The sequence below is a fragment of the Micropterus dolomieu genome, linkage group LG08, assembly GCF_021292245.1.
Source record: "Micropterus dolomieu isolate WLL.071019.BEF.003 ecotype Adirondacks linkage group LG08, ASM2129224v1, whole genome shotgun sequence".
NCBI lineage: Eukaryota > Metazoa > Chordata > Actinopteri > Centrarchiformes > Centrarchidae > Micropterus > Micropterus dolomieu.
This window is the reverse complement of record NC_060157.1, coordinates 15,640,657-15,657,150: the sequence shown is the minus strand read 5'-3', so window position 1 is coordinate 15,657,150 and position 16,494 is coordinate 15,640,657. Positions and strand designations below refer to the sequence as shown.

Below are 16,494 nucleotides of genomic sequence, written 5' to 3'. Positions count from 1 at the left end.
CTTGACAAATGTAAATGAGGAAATAGCCCATGTATGCCTGCCTCTCAGTGCACCCTGGAAGGCTAAGAAACTGGATTTTGTGGATTGGATTTTTGCGCTTGTTTTTGTGTGTGATTGAAAAAGAAAACACAGGCCGTGATTCTGTTCATTCTATGGCTAAAAAGTGCCATTTTGCTACGATAAGCCTATTACTCAGGCACAGATGATTATTTGTTATTTTCTCCTTAAAAGGAAGCATAGCAGTGCTGTAGCAGCAAACACTAGTAGCATACATAATAACGAAAGCACCTTTCTAAGGTGAAAAGGTACAAACTAAGCATTTAGCTTGTTCATAAATAACTATGCAGATATTGCAATTTTGTAATCTCCCACATATGAAGTCATGTGAGAGATTGGATTTGTAGCTAAAATGCTGCCACAGCTCTTTTATAATGCAGTTGCATTCAAATAGTGAATGCAGAGGTAAGTCCTTAATATTACAGCAATACAATGGTTCGTTTCAGCCTTACCATATCTCCCGGGCCTCTGATGACCCGCCTACAGTTCAGTGAACACAATAGGTGACTTTAGCCTTCTCCTACTTTAGAGGCGTTTAATGGAAGCATTACATTGAGGGGAATGACAGTACATGTATTGGAGCAGCTATAAGAGTAGCCATTTTCACAGATACAGCTTTAAATTTAAGTTGTTGGCATTGTTCCCACCATTCACTATACTCTGGCTTTTATTGTAGAGTTGCTCAAAACAAGGTCATTGCTGCAATTAATGTGCCATTCACACAGGGGCTGTACACTGTACCTCATGATATTCTTGCTGTGAAAATCCACATTCATGATTTTTTAAATTCTGTTTATTTCTTTTGCCTTGGCTTCTGAGTGGGCTGATTGGTGCAAGGCAGGGTGTTGTGTGCAGGGATTTGAAATTTAGTACTTTTTGTTCAAAGAGAGTCAAAGATCCCTGTTACCCATAATCACGCCATCCACCTGAACTGCATTTTGTTTGGAAGCTAATGACATTGCTCCTAATCAGTGAACCTTGTGTGGCCAAAAATCAGATCTAAAATCAGTTGTGATAATAATAAGTAATGTGATGTGGCATTTCATAGCAACTGCACAGTTTGGATCTCCCATTTCTACTGAGGATCTTGAAGCAGCACTCTCCAAATGAGACATCCTCGTCCTGAGACAGAAGAAGTATTTTTGAACCAAGCAATCAGTTTTCTGAGTCAAGTCTTAGTCATGCCCCACCAATCAGTATCGATCAGAGTTCATGTCTGTGTTGAGCTGTCTTAAGGGAGAGCTGAGATTATTATAGCGTCATTGTATCTGATTTAATCCACATTAAGACATCGTTTGAAGCATATTTAACTAAACATATCCTGCCCTCCCCTTATTAGCGTTGACACTATCTGAATCTCAATCTGCTTCTGAAGACTCGTTTCGTTCTCAGCTGTTCTCTGAGGTAACCTTCCTCTTCTTCTCTATCCGTCCCCCCTACCTGTTGTTCCTCCACCGCCTTGTTTCTTGCTTTCCTGCGGTGACATTTCTGGGGGGTGATTATAGATGGTTGTCCCATCCCTGAAGAGCCATATGTCATAAGAGATACTTCCATCTGAGGGACTGGCCATGAAATGTCAGATGAGAGTACAGATGGATGGATGGTTAAGGGTTAGAGGCCTGGAGAGACAATCAGAGTGAGACGATCACTCTGCTGAAGCCAAAAAAGCTCAGCTTCATTGGCCTGTGACAGGTTTCCCACTGAAAATATCATTGTACTACCATTTATGGATATTTTGATGAGTCATCATCATTTATGGCCACTGTTGTAACGTGTATTTTTCATAGTGGAGCTCAGCTGTGACTATGAATTGATAAATGTGCTAAAATGAATTTACACTTTCTATATTCTTAATCAAGACAGCGGCATTTGATGTTTTATGATTCTGATTATATTGAATGTCATATTTTTGAGTCTGGAGCAGCATTGACATATTACATTGATTTTGGTACAGCTGGGTGAAAATGTATAATTATTATTTATCAACTTTTGGTGAACTCATCTTAATAATATATTTATCTTATCACAAATGTTTTAATTTAAGCTGTCTTCACATGTCTTCCTGATGTAATATACCACTGTACAGTATGAACCACTTTGACCATTTCATATGTGATTTTGCCATATCCTGATACAGTTTTTTGATATTTCAGGTTTGGCTGCCTTGTTTGCATTCAAAGGCCCCCAAAGACTTCCTTAAAATCTTACAATATATAAGCAACATCAAAGTAATATAGACACATTTATAGGTACGATTTATTCAGAGTTTAACAGTCAAAAACTCAGTTCAATCAGATTGGATTGACAGCGACCAACCAACTCTCCAACTGTCATCTGATTCTGATTCTAATACTCCTAATGACATCACCTTTTTCCAAGAGAGCCCCACCCACTTCAAACCAGTGAGAAAACCACAGAGAAAAAAGAAATCTCTCCTTTAAAAAACTTAAAATGGTCTCACATGGGCAAACCATTGTGTTTGTGTGGCATCCTATCACTCATAGTAGAAAGCTTTTAACAAAAAGGCTTGTAGCCTACAAAGTAACTTAAAAGACAAGGTATGCTGCTAACAACTTGTAATCTACATGGAGTAGAAGACCATGGCGCAGACAGTTTTCAGCAGCGTGAGGAGAGTGTCCATAGTGCTGAAGGGTCCCAGCTTCCTCAGCAATTTCAGCCAGGATTAAAATTAGAATAGAAACATCTAAACTCCCTGTTAAAAATGGTTTGAAATAAACAAAAAAATCCCTGAATATAATAGTACTGAAAAACTGTTATATATATATACATATAACAGTTTTTCTTCTGTTTTTTGCTTTGCTGGTGGAAAGAATCTCATTCTCCATTGCTATGCTTGTTATGCCTTCAGTTAATCCTAGTATACGAAACACAGCATCCAAGTGAAATATCAGCTGTTGGTGCATTCTGTCCTTGCCCTGTAACATAATTCAGTACAACTCACAATGGCCGTGTCGTGTAAGGTCGCATTCTTTGATGCTAATAGCGAACATTGGATGTGCCGATCTGGGGAGTGAATGCACATCAGTGTTCGACAACAGGGACTGATGTAGCTCAGCAGGTAGGGCAGTAATCGAAGGGTTAGCAGTTGTGTGTTTTGTCACACCTCATATGATGTGTGTCATGTTGCAGTGTGTGTTGCCCTTTATACTTTCTTTCTATAAACTGTGCTAGTGCAACAACTTATTCAAACCCAGTCAGCCCCACCATTTAATAAAATATCATATTCTCTCAATATAAGATAAAATGTTTTTAAATGTGCATTTTCAGATCGTTTTAGTTCTTATTTTAGTACAGTGGTCCACATCAGTCTCCACTCTCTGCTTAACCCATATAATCATGCATTTTCTTATGATAATCTTTCATGATTTTAATTTTTCCATATTATATTTTAATGATGCTTCTAAACTTACATCACCAACATATTTGTTGTGTGATTAATCTCTCTGAAGAGAGCCACTTGTACAACACGTACAATCTGTTTTTTTTATTATTTGCTGTAAATGTATGTTTACCCCACACACAGGCACACACTCTCAAACTAAGCATACCTGTCACACATACAGTACACACACACAAACCCGCTCACCAACACTGAATGCACTGCCTCCTCCAGTAGGTGATTTAATTCCTCCAGGGGGTCAGTCCACCACAAGGCTTTGTGGTCCAAACAGAATCACTTATATCTGAAGGGAACTGAGAAAAATTGCAGAGGAACCACATGGGATTTGGTCTGTAAATGGAAACCCAACCCTCGACGCTTCATACGTCTCTGTGCTGCCTCCCTCCCTTATCCTGAACATATCAATAAAAATGACGTTATGGTCTTGGAGCACATACATAAAAGCGGTTTATGATCCGCAAAGTGAAAACAAATTCCAGCCATAAATATTTACTTTGTGACTCAGCTCAGATCAGTTAATGTGGATGGTGTTTAGTATAGGCCTATCCGTACAATAAAATTATAATAACAATCATATATTTTACAAAGCATATATTTTTTGTATGTGTAGTGTTTGTGTATGCTGTCTTTTGACTACGGCCACATTCATACTTGTTGTTTTGTACATACTGAGTTCATCAGCAGGTATGCAAGGGGATGAGCTGTGCTTTCCTGACCTGACATGACATGACCTGTCATCCTTGCAAATCTGTGTGTCTGTCAGCCCTCAGACCATCTCTGACAAGGCCATCCATCACACATACCTTCACAAGAGCACTCAGTCCCACTCAATAACTCCCCATCTATCTTTCATAGATGTTATTAATATAACCCGCAGAGACTCTGACCTCCTACCATGGGATGTGACAACCCTGACCAAGGACTGACCTGCCAACCTGGCATGGTTTTTTGCATGTGTGTGTGTGTGCATGTGGAATCTGTACATCTACGGACTGCATTTGTTTGTTTGTAAATAAGACGAACATGTAATATACAGCAAACTTGTTGTAGTTGTGTGTGTTTGTGCACATGTGTGAACGTGGCATAAGAGGGAGCAAGAGGGCTGATGGAGAGGAAAAACCTCCTAGGTGCACTGCATCTGCTGATAAAATACCTTTCTCTCCAGCATACATATTTTCACTGCTTATCCATCTTCTTCCTTTCTGAGACATCTACCTCCACCTCCATCCTCACCTTCAGTGAAGTCTTGCAGAGTCAAAAATGGCCCAGGCGTTCATCCAGGCAGGAGGGGAAGAAATTACATTTAACCTCGCTTATCATATGCACACACACACAACACGCGCACACGCACACGCACACCCACACCCTCACACCACTTACACTGTGTGCAAGCCGAGCTTTATCTCAGTGCCATGTATAATGGCTCAGAGATGGTATCATCAGAGACAGGCCAGCTTGACTAAATGGGAGCGGCAAATTGACTGTAGTATTAGGAGAGAAGGGCCTCTATCAGGCAATCTGATAGGATCCCATTAAAGAAGGCTTGCAGATGAATATGATTAGCTTTTCATTCCTCCTAATGGAAATGTCTTCTGAGGGGGGGGTGAAATGTTTATATAGTGATAGGACCTCTGTACCACTGATGGGATTGTTATTGCCTAATTTGGGTACAAAGGCCATTAAAGTTTTTGAAAGGGACGATGAATGTTCTCTGTAAGTATATTCTCAGTTATAGCTGTGGACCAGTGGTTCACCAGTGGTGTGTGTGTGTGTGTGTGTGTGTGTGTGTGGGCAGTGCTTTGCTTTGTTGATGCGAAAACCACCCTCCACTTAAATGCTTCATATTCATAGAGCTTGTTTTTTACAAAATCTGTGACTAATAATGAGAATGAGGTGTTATCTCTTGTTTCATCTCCTTCCCCAAAATGCACAGAATGGGATGGGAGCTGAATTATTTGTGTGTGTTTGTGGTTTTATGTGCGTGCGTATGTGTGTGTTACCATGCTGAGTTTTTACTATCTCCAACAGACTGTGACAGAAGTGCTTCATTAGATTATAAAATGACTATCATGAGCACAACTTCTTGAGCAGATTATTGTTCATTTATGGAGAGCCTCTCGGGCGCTGTTTGCCAAGTCCTCAACCGCCGCTGTTCTCTGTGATCTGTCAAACTGAATGAATTTGATGAGTGCTATTTAGAAACATATTTCTGGAAATCTGCAAGACTTGGAAGAACTTTAGAGTATTGATAGGGTTGTTGCCAGGTTGTCAGGTTGCTTTGAAGCATGCTGCTCAAACAGTACACAGAGTAACACGGCAGTAGACGTTGATGAATATTTCTGTTCTCAACGTAACACTGCAGATCTGCACTCTGCCAAGTCATAGATACAGGGATCTATGATATGCATTACAGATGCATCAGGGGATCACTGTCAAAGGCTATTCTATCATTGTGCTATTAGTGTCTATGTGAAAATGGATGAAAAGCTTACGGTGTTCATGAAAGATGAGTGGAAAAGGGGGAAAAATATGAAAAAATACACAAAACCATAGGGAAATAAGACAGTGGTAGTTACACTCAGTTCCCAGTTTATTAAGTATACCTTGCTAAAATGAATGACAACACTCCTGCAAGAAATCCTGCCTTCAAGAAGATTATAATGTTTAGGTTTTGTTGAACCTGTTTTAGAGAGGTGTTGATTCAACTGCATGATCATTTTGGAGGCTGCAGTTTGTGGTTCTGTTGGGTTATATTGCATTGAGTGTTTCTATAATTTTGTGTGCACTGTGTTGAAGGTGTTGGTACAGTAAATAAATGCCTCTTTATAACCTAATACAGTTCAGCTGTATCACAAAATGCAGCCTCCAAAATGACCAGAAAGGTGAATCAACTCTCTCTAAAACAGTAACAAACATATGTTTCGTGAAGGTAGGATTTGTTGCATGACTGTTGTATTAGCCTGAATTAGCTTTAGCTATGTGTCCCTCATAAACTGGCAACTGATTGTATGTCAGTGGAGGAAGAAGTATTCCTTTAACTCAAGTAAAAGTAGCAATAGCACAGTGGTAGAGTTAATTTTACCCATTTTATATACTTCTGGGTGATTTAATGTATAACAATGCATTGTATTTGTATGTATGCTCATTGTAGGTTTTAAAATTTTAATTTGTAAAGTAACTAGTAACTATGGCTGTCAATTAAATGAAGTGGAGTAAAAAGTACAGTTCCGCTCTGAAATGTAGTGATGAGTAAAGTACTCAAGAATTGTACTTACTTGTACTTTATTCCGTGTCCCCTTCCTAAATAGTATTTAAGAGTGTGTTTGGTGTGTGGTATATGCGTTTGTGACTCCATTAGTGCATGAGGGTAGAGTAACTTTTCTGTAATTCTACCTATCTGTGGTTTATTCACACTACAGCTCACTGACACAACTACATCTCTCAATTTTCATGTCACACTGCATGTCACACCGGGGTGAGTGTGACGAGGTGGAGGAGAGACATATTCCCTTGCACAATTTTGTTACTCTCTTTCTGGCTTTGCCTCTGCTGCAACTTTCCTTCCAGCCTCATAGTGCCAACCAAACCGCACATTTGCAAAAGATGTATATGTATTCACAGATGAGTGTGTTCATAAATCATTATCTCATTTGTCTGTAACGCATACATCAAAACGGCTAGCACGTGTGCTTCGTAATAATTGCGCAGTTTGGGATGGGGATATTTTGTAGTCATTTCTGTTGGAGAGATTGAAAACGTAACAAAGATTGCCTATAAGTATTTACAGCTAAACACAAGACACATCACGAAGTCCACTGGCTTTCATATGATGAAATTAATTTGATAGAAAGGAAAAGTAATTGGGGTTGAATTATTTTAACTGTAAATTACAGCTTTATATAACTCACTATGAAGGACAAAAGGGTTGTGTTCAAAATGCTACTGTACTGATGTAGAAATCTTTTCACATTCTTTACATAATTATATATAATGCTGTATGCTTAAATGCTTTTTTTGTTTCAGGTCTATTTGTAGTCGGACTTGGAGTCAGTTCTAATAAATTCAGTAGAACTTCTTGTTTAGCTGGAAAACAAGAACAAATTACCTGCACTTTTTACTCATGAATAAGAAATGAACACCATTAGAAATAAAGGTTGCTTTTCCAACTTGAGTCGTGCTCTTTTAGCTTTAGAATTTCTTCTCGTCTGTCTTCCATTGCTTCCACTGTTGAGTCCCGCAGTGTTGTTTTTTCCTTGGGAAAAAAATGGGGGTGGATTTAATATATTTATTGTAATTGTGTTGTCTGTCTTTGAACTCAAGACAAAATTGCTTTTGACTTGCAAATATTTCAGATTGAATTGGGCTAAATGACTTTTGGGAAATGTCCCTGGCATTCACCCTGTCCTCCTCTTGAAAGGTTAATAATATCTGCTCTCAGCGAATGAGTCAGTGGACTTTTACTGTGCCATTCAGTGATAGAGGAGGTTTGGTAGGAGCCCTTTCTCCCTTGGGGTGGGATAGAGACAGCAGGGCAAGCTTTATTCTGGTGGGGATGGACACCTGCAGCCTAAAACAAGCCTAAAAAGAAAGATGAAAGCCATGTACAAGAGAAATGAACAGCAGCAAGGTGAACTGGTGTGTGTGCGTGTTTATGTGTGTGTGTCTCTGTCTGCCTGCGTGATGTGAATGACCTCCAATCGGATGCACATGACTAGAAGGTTGAGCTACCACAGGCAGATTTTATTAAATGCATAATAAGACGTTTCACTAAATTTATTTCTCCCTGTCACCTCTCGCAGGTACGGAGACATGGTTCCTAAGACGATTGCAGGGAAGATCTTTGGCTCAATCTGCTCCCTGAGTGGGGTGCTGGTAATTGCCCTGCCCGTCCCTGTCATCGTGTCCAACTTTAGCCGCATCTATCACCAGAACCAGAGAGCAGACAAGCGACGGGCGCAGAAGGTACAGGTGAACACAGTTTCATTTCCCTTCAACTGGGCTCCAGCGGGTTGGACCTCCAGACATCCAGCCCAGAGGGGAGCTCTGACGTCTCTCTCCCCCAGAGGAGAGGACTCCACAGGGTTCAGGTCTTCCCTGAGACTAATGATGTGTGTAATATGTGTGTATAATGCACATTGAATTACATTCACATTAACTGGAGGTGTGGGATACATATTCAGTGAGTATCACCATACTTTAATGGACCTTCTCCCTTGACATGCATACCTAAACCCTGACCTTCCCATTTTGCCTCTTGCACTGCATAAATAGATCAGTTTTGGAGGACTTTTTCCCTCTCACCCAGAGTCAGGCAATACTGATATGTTCTTTACAATGTCTCTGCAGCTTCAAGTAGAAATTTGCAAGGTTAGCCTAGCGGAGCTCAAGGGTGAAGCTTTGCATATGGACTGTAAGGACATGTCCCTATCAATATATGAGCAAACTTGTTTGCATAATCTTTTGAGTGAAGTCATATTAGATCATTCTGATGTGCCCTCCCAGTCCCAGTCAAATTATCGGCCGATGTAACCAAAGCAGGAATTTCACAGGGGGCATGACAGCTATGGTTGCCTGGCCCGCTCAGTTTGGACTTATGAAAAATTATATGCCCTGCGGCCTCAGTGGCCTTGATGCCCCACCCCCACTGTCCCAGCGGACTTCGCCATTCTGCCTCTTTCCTGTCAATTGGGTGTTTAGACTCCAGTGTCTTTTGTTGAGATTTGAGATTCTGAATTCTTACTGGGCAACACTGCGCACATAACCAGTACTGGGTTCCATTTCAAGCCAGTTATGAACCACTAGAAAACTGGGATATTAATGAAGAGCATTTGACACAAATCTAGCACTGGCGAACCAGGAGTCTTAATCAAACTCATCTTGATATGCCAATGCCGCAAAGCAGTGACTGGGTGAACCTTTGAAGAGAAAAGAAGGTTGACTGAGCTGAGGAAAGAAAGTTTGATTAATAAGCAGACGAATAAGACAAGAAACCAGAGTCAGACTGGTAATCGGGAGGAAACGCTCTATAGGCCGCTTGAGCAGCCCATTGTACACAAACGAGAGTGAGAGAGATGAGTTGTCAGCCCACTTTGATTATGCAGCAGCACACATCCTCCTCCAGATCCTCAATACAGTTTTAACTGTTAGTCAAGGTTTTGCATGCTGAACCCATTTAGACAGAAGACATTTGGGGTAAGATAAGCAAGGTTCGGGTGACTTTTGTGGAAACATGTTCAAAGTCAATGCGCTCATTAAGGTCACTTTTTGTGAACCAACTAATCACATCTTGGATGGGACAAGATTGACATGCTACAGTAAACTGCATAAATGGTTATGATTATTGACAAGTGAGCATACAACTCATCCTTAACCCTTAAGCTACAGTGAATTCATAATTTCCAGGACTTTAGATTACTGTTTTATACAACAGAGGCCCAGTGGCCTTGTCCCTAAAATGATGAAATTCCAGGCTACAGCATTGAGCTTTTTCTTGATCCCATAAACATCAGTGACCTCAGCTGATCAGCCAATCAACTCAAAAAACCTTCCCTTTTTGCATTATTTTCTTTGTTGGTATGTCCTTGTAAGTAGATGTCACGATTCAGATAAGGACCCAGAAATAGACTGGATGCTGCAGACAGGTTTTCAGGAATTTATTCAGACAGATAAGGCAGAGCAGGTAGTAGCTGACAGGAGCCGGGGCACGCTGAGCAGAACTGGAGAGAGGAGCTGACTAGTGGACAGGGAAAGAGACTGTGAAGCTGGGCAGGGGAGCAGGCGGGCCAACTGGGCTGGTGAGCGTGAGCAACGGCTAGGGGAGCAGACAGGCAACTGGCAGGGGAGTTCAATCCAGAAGTCCTCCTATGGGGGTGAGTATCGGTTCCAGACGGGTCCGGTCGGAGTTCCTGGGCACAGAAAAACACAGGTCAGCGACAGGTTGACAAACGGGCAGACAAAAACAGGTTCTTAAGACAGGTTCAGAGAGCTGGCAGTCAAGACATCCGAATACAACTTAGCGATCCAACGAGGACAGGATGTCAGGCTGCCACTTAAATAAGACTGGAACCCGAGGGAGCGAGGATCAGATGCGGCAACAGGATGAGATGCAGGTGTGTGCAATCAGCTCCGAAGGCAACAGTCACGCCTCCCAACTACCCTGCCGACCAGGAGATGAGGGAAAGAGAGAGAAAGGGAAAAGGAGCCAAACCAAAACACAATAGCCACACCAAAGGGAACAAAGTAAAAAAAAAAAACTTCAGTCATGGCTTGGTTGCAGCAGTGACGGCCATGACAGAAGATAGTATAACAAGCACATACAAGCACAAATGTATAAATGGAGTATGTAAACTTGTGTTTAAACTGTGGGAGATTTAAAGATCCCATCTTCCTTTGGACAAAAAGCCCAGCCTTTAAGATCTTTAAATAATCATGTTGTGGTGTGTCCATGAGCCAAACCGGGTAGCAGCATCAGCTGGCACGCACGCAGAACTGGGCTGGTAATCACAGTTTGAGGACAAGCCTGACACTTTTTGTTCTCCTGAGATTGATAGTAGTGTGTTTGTCTGGAGCTGGCAGACATGCACACACTGACACATATTTTCAGAGTCCATTCCGCTCTCATCACTCTTGTTCACACCTCTCCTAGCAATGCTTGTTTCACGCCCTTTGCTTATTTCTTCTCCTGTCCCCTCATTTTTTCTACTCTGCCTCCATCCCCATCTCTCTCTCTCTCTCTCACCCTCTCTGTGATTACTGCCATCCATCTCGGCGCGTGCTCTCTGGTCGTACTTTAAATCTGTTTAAAGTCCTGCAGTTCGACCGTGGCCTGACCGCTGCCCAGTCTTAACTAACTGTAACCTTGTCTGCCAAGCAAGACTCCAGTGTAACGCAAGCCAAGTGTGCGGGGAGGAAAAGACACACAGAGGGGACAGAAAGATGGTTGATCTAAATTTAAAACGGGTTGGAACCAATAAGATGTGTAGTGTTGACGCAGAATAGAAAGAGGAGTGGTGACGAGGGAAGCCAGAGGGAAGGAGGGAGCAGGGGAGACAGGCAGAGAGTAGAAAGGGGGGAGAGCTGCAGGCAATGTGTGTCCTAATGCTGTGTTCTTTCCTGAAATAGCCATCACCCAGATGAGGTGCTGGCTGGAAGGAAGGTGTGTGTCTGTCTGTCCGTTTGTGTATGTATGTGCATCACATCTGTGTCACCATACTTCCTGTCAGTTTAGGCCTGCCCTTGATCTGTCCCACCTTCCTGTCTGTTCTCCACTGAGCCGCAGTATGGTGCAGTGTCCCAAATACCCCTTGGTACCAGACACCCACACCTCCAGATGTACCGACCAATTGACCAGTGTAGCATGACGGTGCTGTTGTCATTAACCAGTACTAAAAACAACTCCCTCAGGCACTTGAATGCCTCCCTGGCTTGCCTGCAGTGAGGTCAGCGATTTGCTAAAGCACCCATACGTCCAACAGATAGATTTCCTCTATTTCATAACAGCGTGACACAAACACCTTATCACTGCCTTCATAATAATATTCCACCTGGATGCCTTGATACTTGAGAGCACTATTAGTACTGCAAATCAAGGTCTAAGTGCCAGCTATGATGATAGGTTTGCAAATGTGATATTCTAGAGCATTTAGGAGTATCTCTTTAATTAGCCCACAGGATTAAGTGTTGGTTAGTGTTTAAGCTTTTGTGCTTAAAACCAGTGGAGTATGTCTTGAATTACATATTGTGCTAGCTTTAGTGGTAGATGCTGTGTAAATTATTTGATTCCACATCACAGCTAGTTGTTAACAGCCTTTCCTTACTGCCTCTATTTAGCCATGCTAGCAATGTGGCTAAATGGATAGCAGTGTCGGTCAGTCCACCACTTTGGTCCAGACTGAAATATTTCAACAACTATTGGCTGGATTGGCATGGAATTTTGTACAAATATTCATGGTTCCCAGAGGGCAAATCCTAATGACTTCGATAATCCCTTGACTTTTCCTCTTGCACCACCACGAGGTTCACATTTGTGGTTCAGACTGAAATATCTTGCCAACTATCGTTATCATTAACATGTTGGTGACGTATATTGATGCGAGACAAGAGATGTAGTTCATTGAACGGTTTTCACACAAAACGATATGTAACTTTACTGTTTTACGACAAATTGCAACTTTCTTAACGGACAAAATTATCTTTTAAATTGACAAACATTACATTTGTAATTCAGGGCACAGTCCAACCAGGATCAAAAAAATAAGTTGTCTGTCGCCATTGCCTATTGTACATATTTTTAACAAATAAGGTCCCACAGGCCGGAAGCAGAAGCGAGTGACTTAGGCTCTTTATTGGATAGTTTCTTGCTAATTAACATGTTTGCATGCTAACAAACTAAAATGGCGAACATGCTAAACATCAGCACATTAGCATTGTTATTTTGAGACAATCGCTGCTGACGTTAGCATTTAGCTCAAAGCACTGTTTTGCCCGCAGGATGTACAGCCTCATAGACCCATGGGCAGGGCAGTAGTCTCTTAGTCTTGTTGTATAATTTGTGGCAACTGCAATGGATTTTACTGCCCTTTATAACAACTGCTGCTGACATGTGTTCAGCTCATTACATAGTATATCACATAAATTTAATGTTCTTTAACTCTAGGGTGGCAGTCTCTCACACTATAAAAGATCATTGTAGAGGGTATATGATAGAGCCATTAGCATTGTATGGTGCACTCTTTTACTGCTAATGACAACTGTAATCTTCAATGCCTCACCCGAGTCATGGATTACCCAGGCATGCCATATCCTTCAATAGCCCATTACTACTGTCTACATAACATGTAATGTTCTTTAATGCTTCATAACCTTAATGACATATGACCTTTTCAGCCATTAAGCCAACCATTTAGCAAGTGTTACTAGTCATTTACCATGGAATTTACCATGTCATTTGTTCAGCGTTTATTACCTGCACATGTTTTTTATTTCACATATAGTCCTTCTTCCTCAGACAATTTCTTAGAATGTGCTGTGTCTAAGTGAGAGTAAAATAGGATAGCCATCAAGATTGCCTTTTACAGTACTTAAACGACAAGGAGAGAGGAGACAGGAAAAAAGGAAGGAGGTGCACCATTACTCCCTCAGCATTATCCAGCCTTCTCTCTTCTCCCCCTTTTTTCTCTCCTTACATGCTTTCCCCCTCCCGTCCCATCCACCTATCCGCATCCATCTTCATTCAGGTCTAATTGTTAGCTGTGCTGGGCTCCCATTACAATTAGCCATCCATCTGGGTGGTGGTAGAGAGACAGCCCCCGATCTATCTCACTGCACAAAGGAAAGATTCATGAGGATGGCACTAGTTACTATGTGGCATTGGAGGAACACACAGCTGAGACACAGACATATATTCTCTATTCTGCCTCCCTATCGTCAGGGTGTCTCTACTTTTGTTCTACAGTGAATTGAACACTGAATTTAAGTCCTTCCCTTTATGTCTTTATGTACGTAAAGTGATCCGAAAACAAAGTGTCCAATCTGCAGGGGTTACTCTGTTGCTCCTCTGGGCTTATTTGCATAAAGCTAATAATATCCTCAGGTAGGTCTGATAACACATTCTGAATAGTACACCTGAAAGATTGCAATATTTAAATCACAAAGGGCAAGTAATACAGAAGGATTAAAAAAGAGAGGGACAGGAATTTAAATGAGCTTAACTTGTGTGTCTGTGGTATTCTGCTGGATCTGTTTCTCTGGTTCTGTGACTAATATGTCTTCTCAGTTGGACTTTAATCCCGTTTTATTTGGGATAAATGCAAAATCCCGATTTTACCCATACACTCAGACATATACATGTACATGCAAGCTGCAACAAAAGGACTTCATCGTAGCCAGGAGGACAGATTAAATGTCTAGAGAGCAAGTAACATCAATGGCCCTCATGCAAGAACCACTCGTTCGAACAGATTCATTCTGAAGTGGCTCGTACAAATGATTAAAGAGAATTTGTCACCTTCACTGGTTTTCTCATACATTTTCTCTTGAATCAACTTCATGTGTTCCAGACCTGTTGTACAGCGTCCTTTTCTCCACTTGGAGAAAAACACTTGTTTGACTTAAGAATCATAACACCTTGATCTGAATGAATCTGGAGTTAAAATATGATACCTCTTTACAAAAAATTGTTCATCTGAACAATCATCTGATCATGTCTTGCTTATTTACTGAGAAGTTTTAGTGGCAATTTTTGGCACCACAAATTATGCAGTAGCTTTTAGGAATATTCTCAAGATTCTCCACCAGCTGCCTCGGAGTCTTTATGCAGATCACTGGTCCATGGAATATACTGCATTACAATATCTGACAGTGTACCATCACCTGCTGTATAATATTCTCTCATCTATCAGCGTGACTGTCACATCGTCTTTACGTCCTCCTCCAATCTAAGTCGTGGAGCGCTTTGCTTTTTTAAGACTTTTTTTTTTGTATATAACTTCATGTTACCTCTTTATTTCTGTCACAGTACAGTGGTGCTCTGATGACAGGTGGTTGACATACTGTATTTGGTATTAATATTTTCCAATAGTTTTGGGTCCCCTAATACAAAAACTGACAACTAAATTTGTTGTGTTTTCGTCTGCTGATCAAATCTCACAAACGTGCACCTCCTTATGAAAAGGTGGCACTCGTCAAGTTGAAGCTACTGATTTACGAGAAACCTGTACTGTTTAGAGGTTTTGGTGACTCAGACTTGGAATACACAACATTTCGATGTTGTATTTATTTTTCACAAAATAAGTGTATAATAGTAATAGTTCTGACACAGCTGTCAGCAAACCTGTTGATCCTCAAACGTACCCACACTCCACAAGGACAAAATGTAACGGTACCATGTAGGGTTAAACAGTTATGAGTCTTTCTTTGATAAAATGTCTCAAAGGCAAATCATGAATCTTGCTTGAGGTGTGGAGCAGCAGAATCTATACGTATCTCCCAATGTTTGTTTTGCCAATGTTGTTCCTGCATCTGCGAAAATTCACTTGCCATCTTTACTTTACGTTCTTGTCTTTTTCCCAGTTTGGCTGGATATCATTCTCTGGCTGAAGCAGTTTTTGCCCTCAGACTTCGTGAATAGTAAAATGAGCATTGCATTGGCTCGGGGCTGACATGGCAGAAACAAAACAAAACAAGGAACAAGTACTCCACCCTCCTTTTCTCCCTCATTCCCACTCCCTTTGCTCTAAATCATCTCGCTATTGTTTTTAGCCCTCCCTTAGCAGGTTGCAGTCAAAAGGTGGAGATGACTTCTGGCTGCGTGTTTTGTCCTTCTAGACAATCAATAAAGTCGTCTGCACTACACAAGAAGGCAGACAAAAAAGAGAGATTGAGGGATGTTGACTGGAGACTTCACCGAGGACAGTCAAGAGTTCTGCTGTGAATTATGTCCTTTGTAAAAACAAAACAAAGAACAAACAAAAACATCCAAAACACCAACATCACATCAGCTTGCATGCAAAGCTGTGCCTTACTCTATAAAGAGGAGTTAATCCAGGCTTAGCGAAGGTATTTTGTCTCTGAACGGTGTTAGTCCGAGGTTAAGCTGTCTTTGCTACGGAGGAAGATATCTGTGGGTCAGAGGTGTCTGAGGACTTGATTTCCACAGAATCAATTCTCGCCATCGTCCAGAGTTTCCTACCTTCACCAACTCCCAGATGAATTTCTCTCCTCCTTTTTGTCTCAGTCTTTCTGCATCTCCTCTTATTCGTGTCACTGTCTCTGTCTTTGGGTGTGTGTGTGTGGTATCATAAAGCAACATACCTTAGAGGCAGAAACTTACTTATTTCCTTGTGGCAGAAATGTCAGCATGTATGAAAGCAAGGTTGCTTAGATGAGTGGCAGCTGCAAAACAAAATGACTCTTCCACAGCTGTGTGTGTGTGTGTGGGGGGGGGGGGGGGGCTTCCTCATCAGATGGTCCCCTCTTTCACTTGTATGTTTCCAAGGCAGGCCTGAGGCAGAACCTAA

General features: G+C 41.4%; 1 protein-coding gene across 1 annotated transcript in view; it reads left to right on the top strand.

Moving 5' to 3' along the window:
• The window catches only part of kcnd3 (potassium voltage-gated channel, Shal-related subfamily, member 3), a 109,108-nt gene that overhangs the window by 79,702 nt on the left and 12,912 nt on the right, over nucleotides 1-16,494 (top strand). The window contains exon 2 of the mRNA XM_046055581.1: nucleotides 8,278-8,446. Coding sequence (XP_045911537.1) covers nucleotides 8,278-8,446 — 169 coding nt within the window. The remainder of the gene's footprint in view (nucleotides 1-8,277; nucleotides 8,447-16,494) is intronic.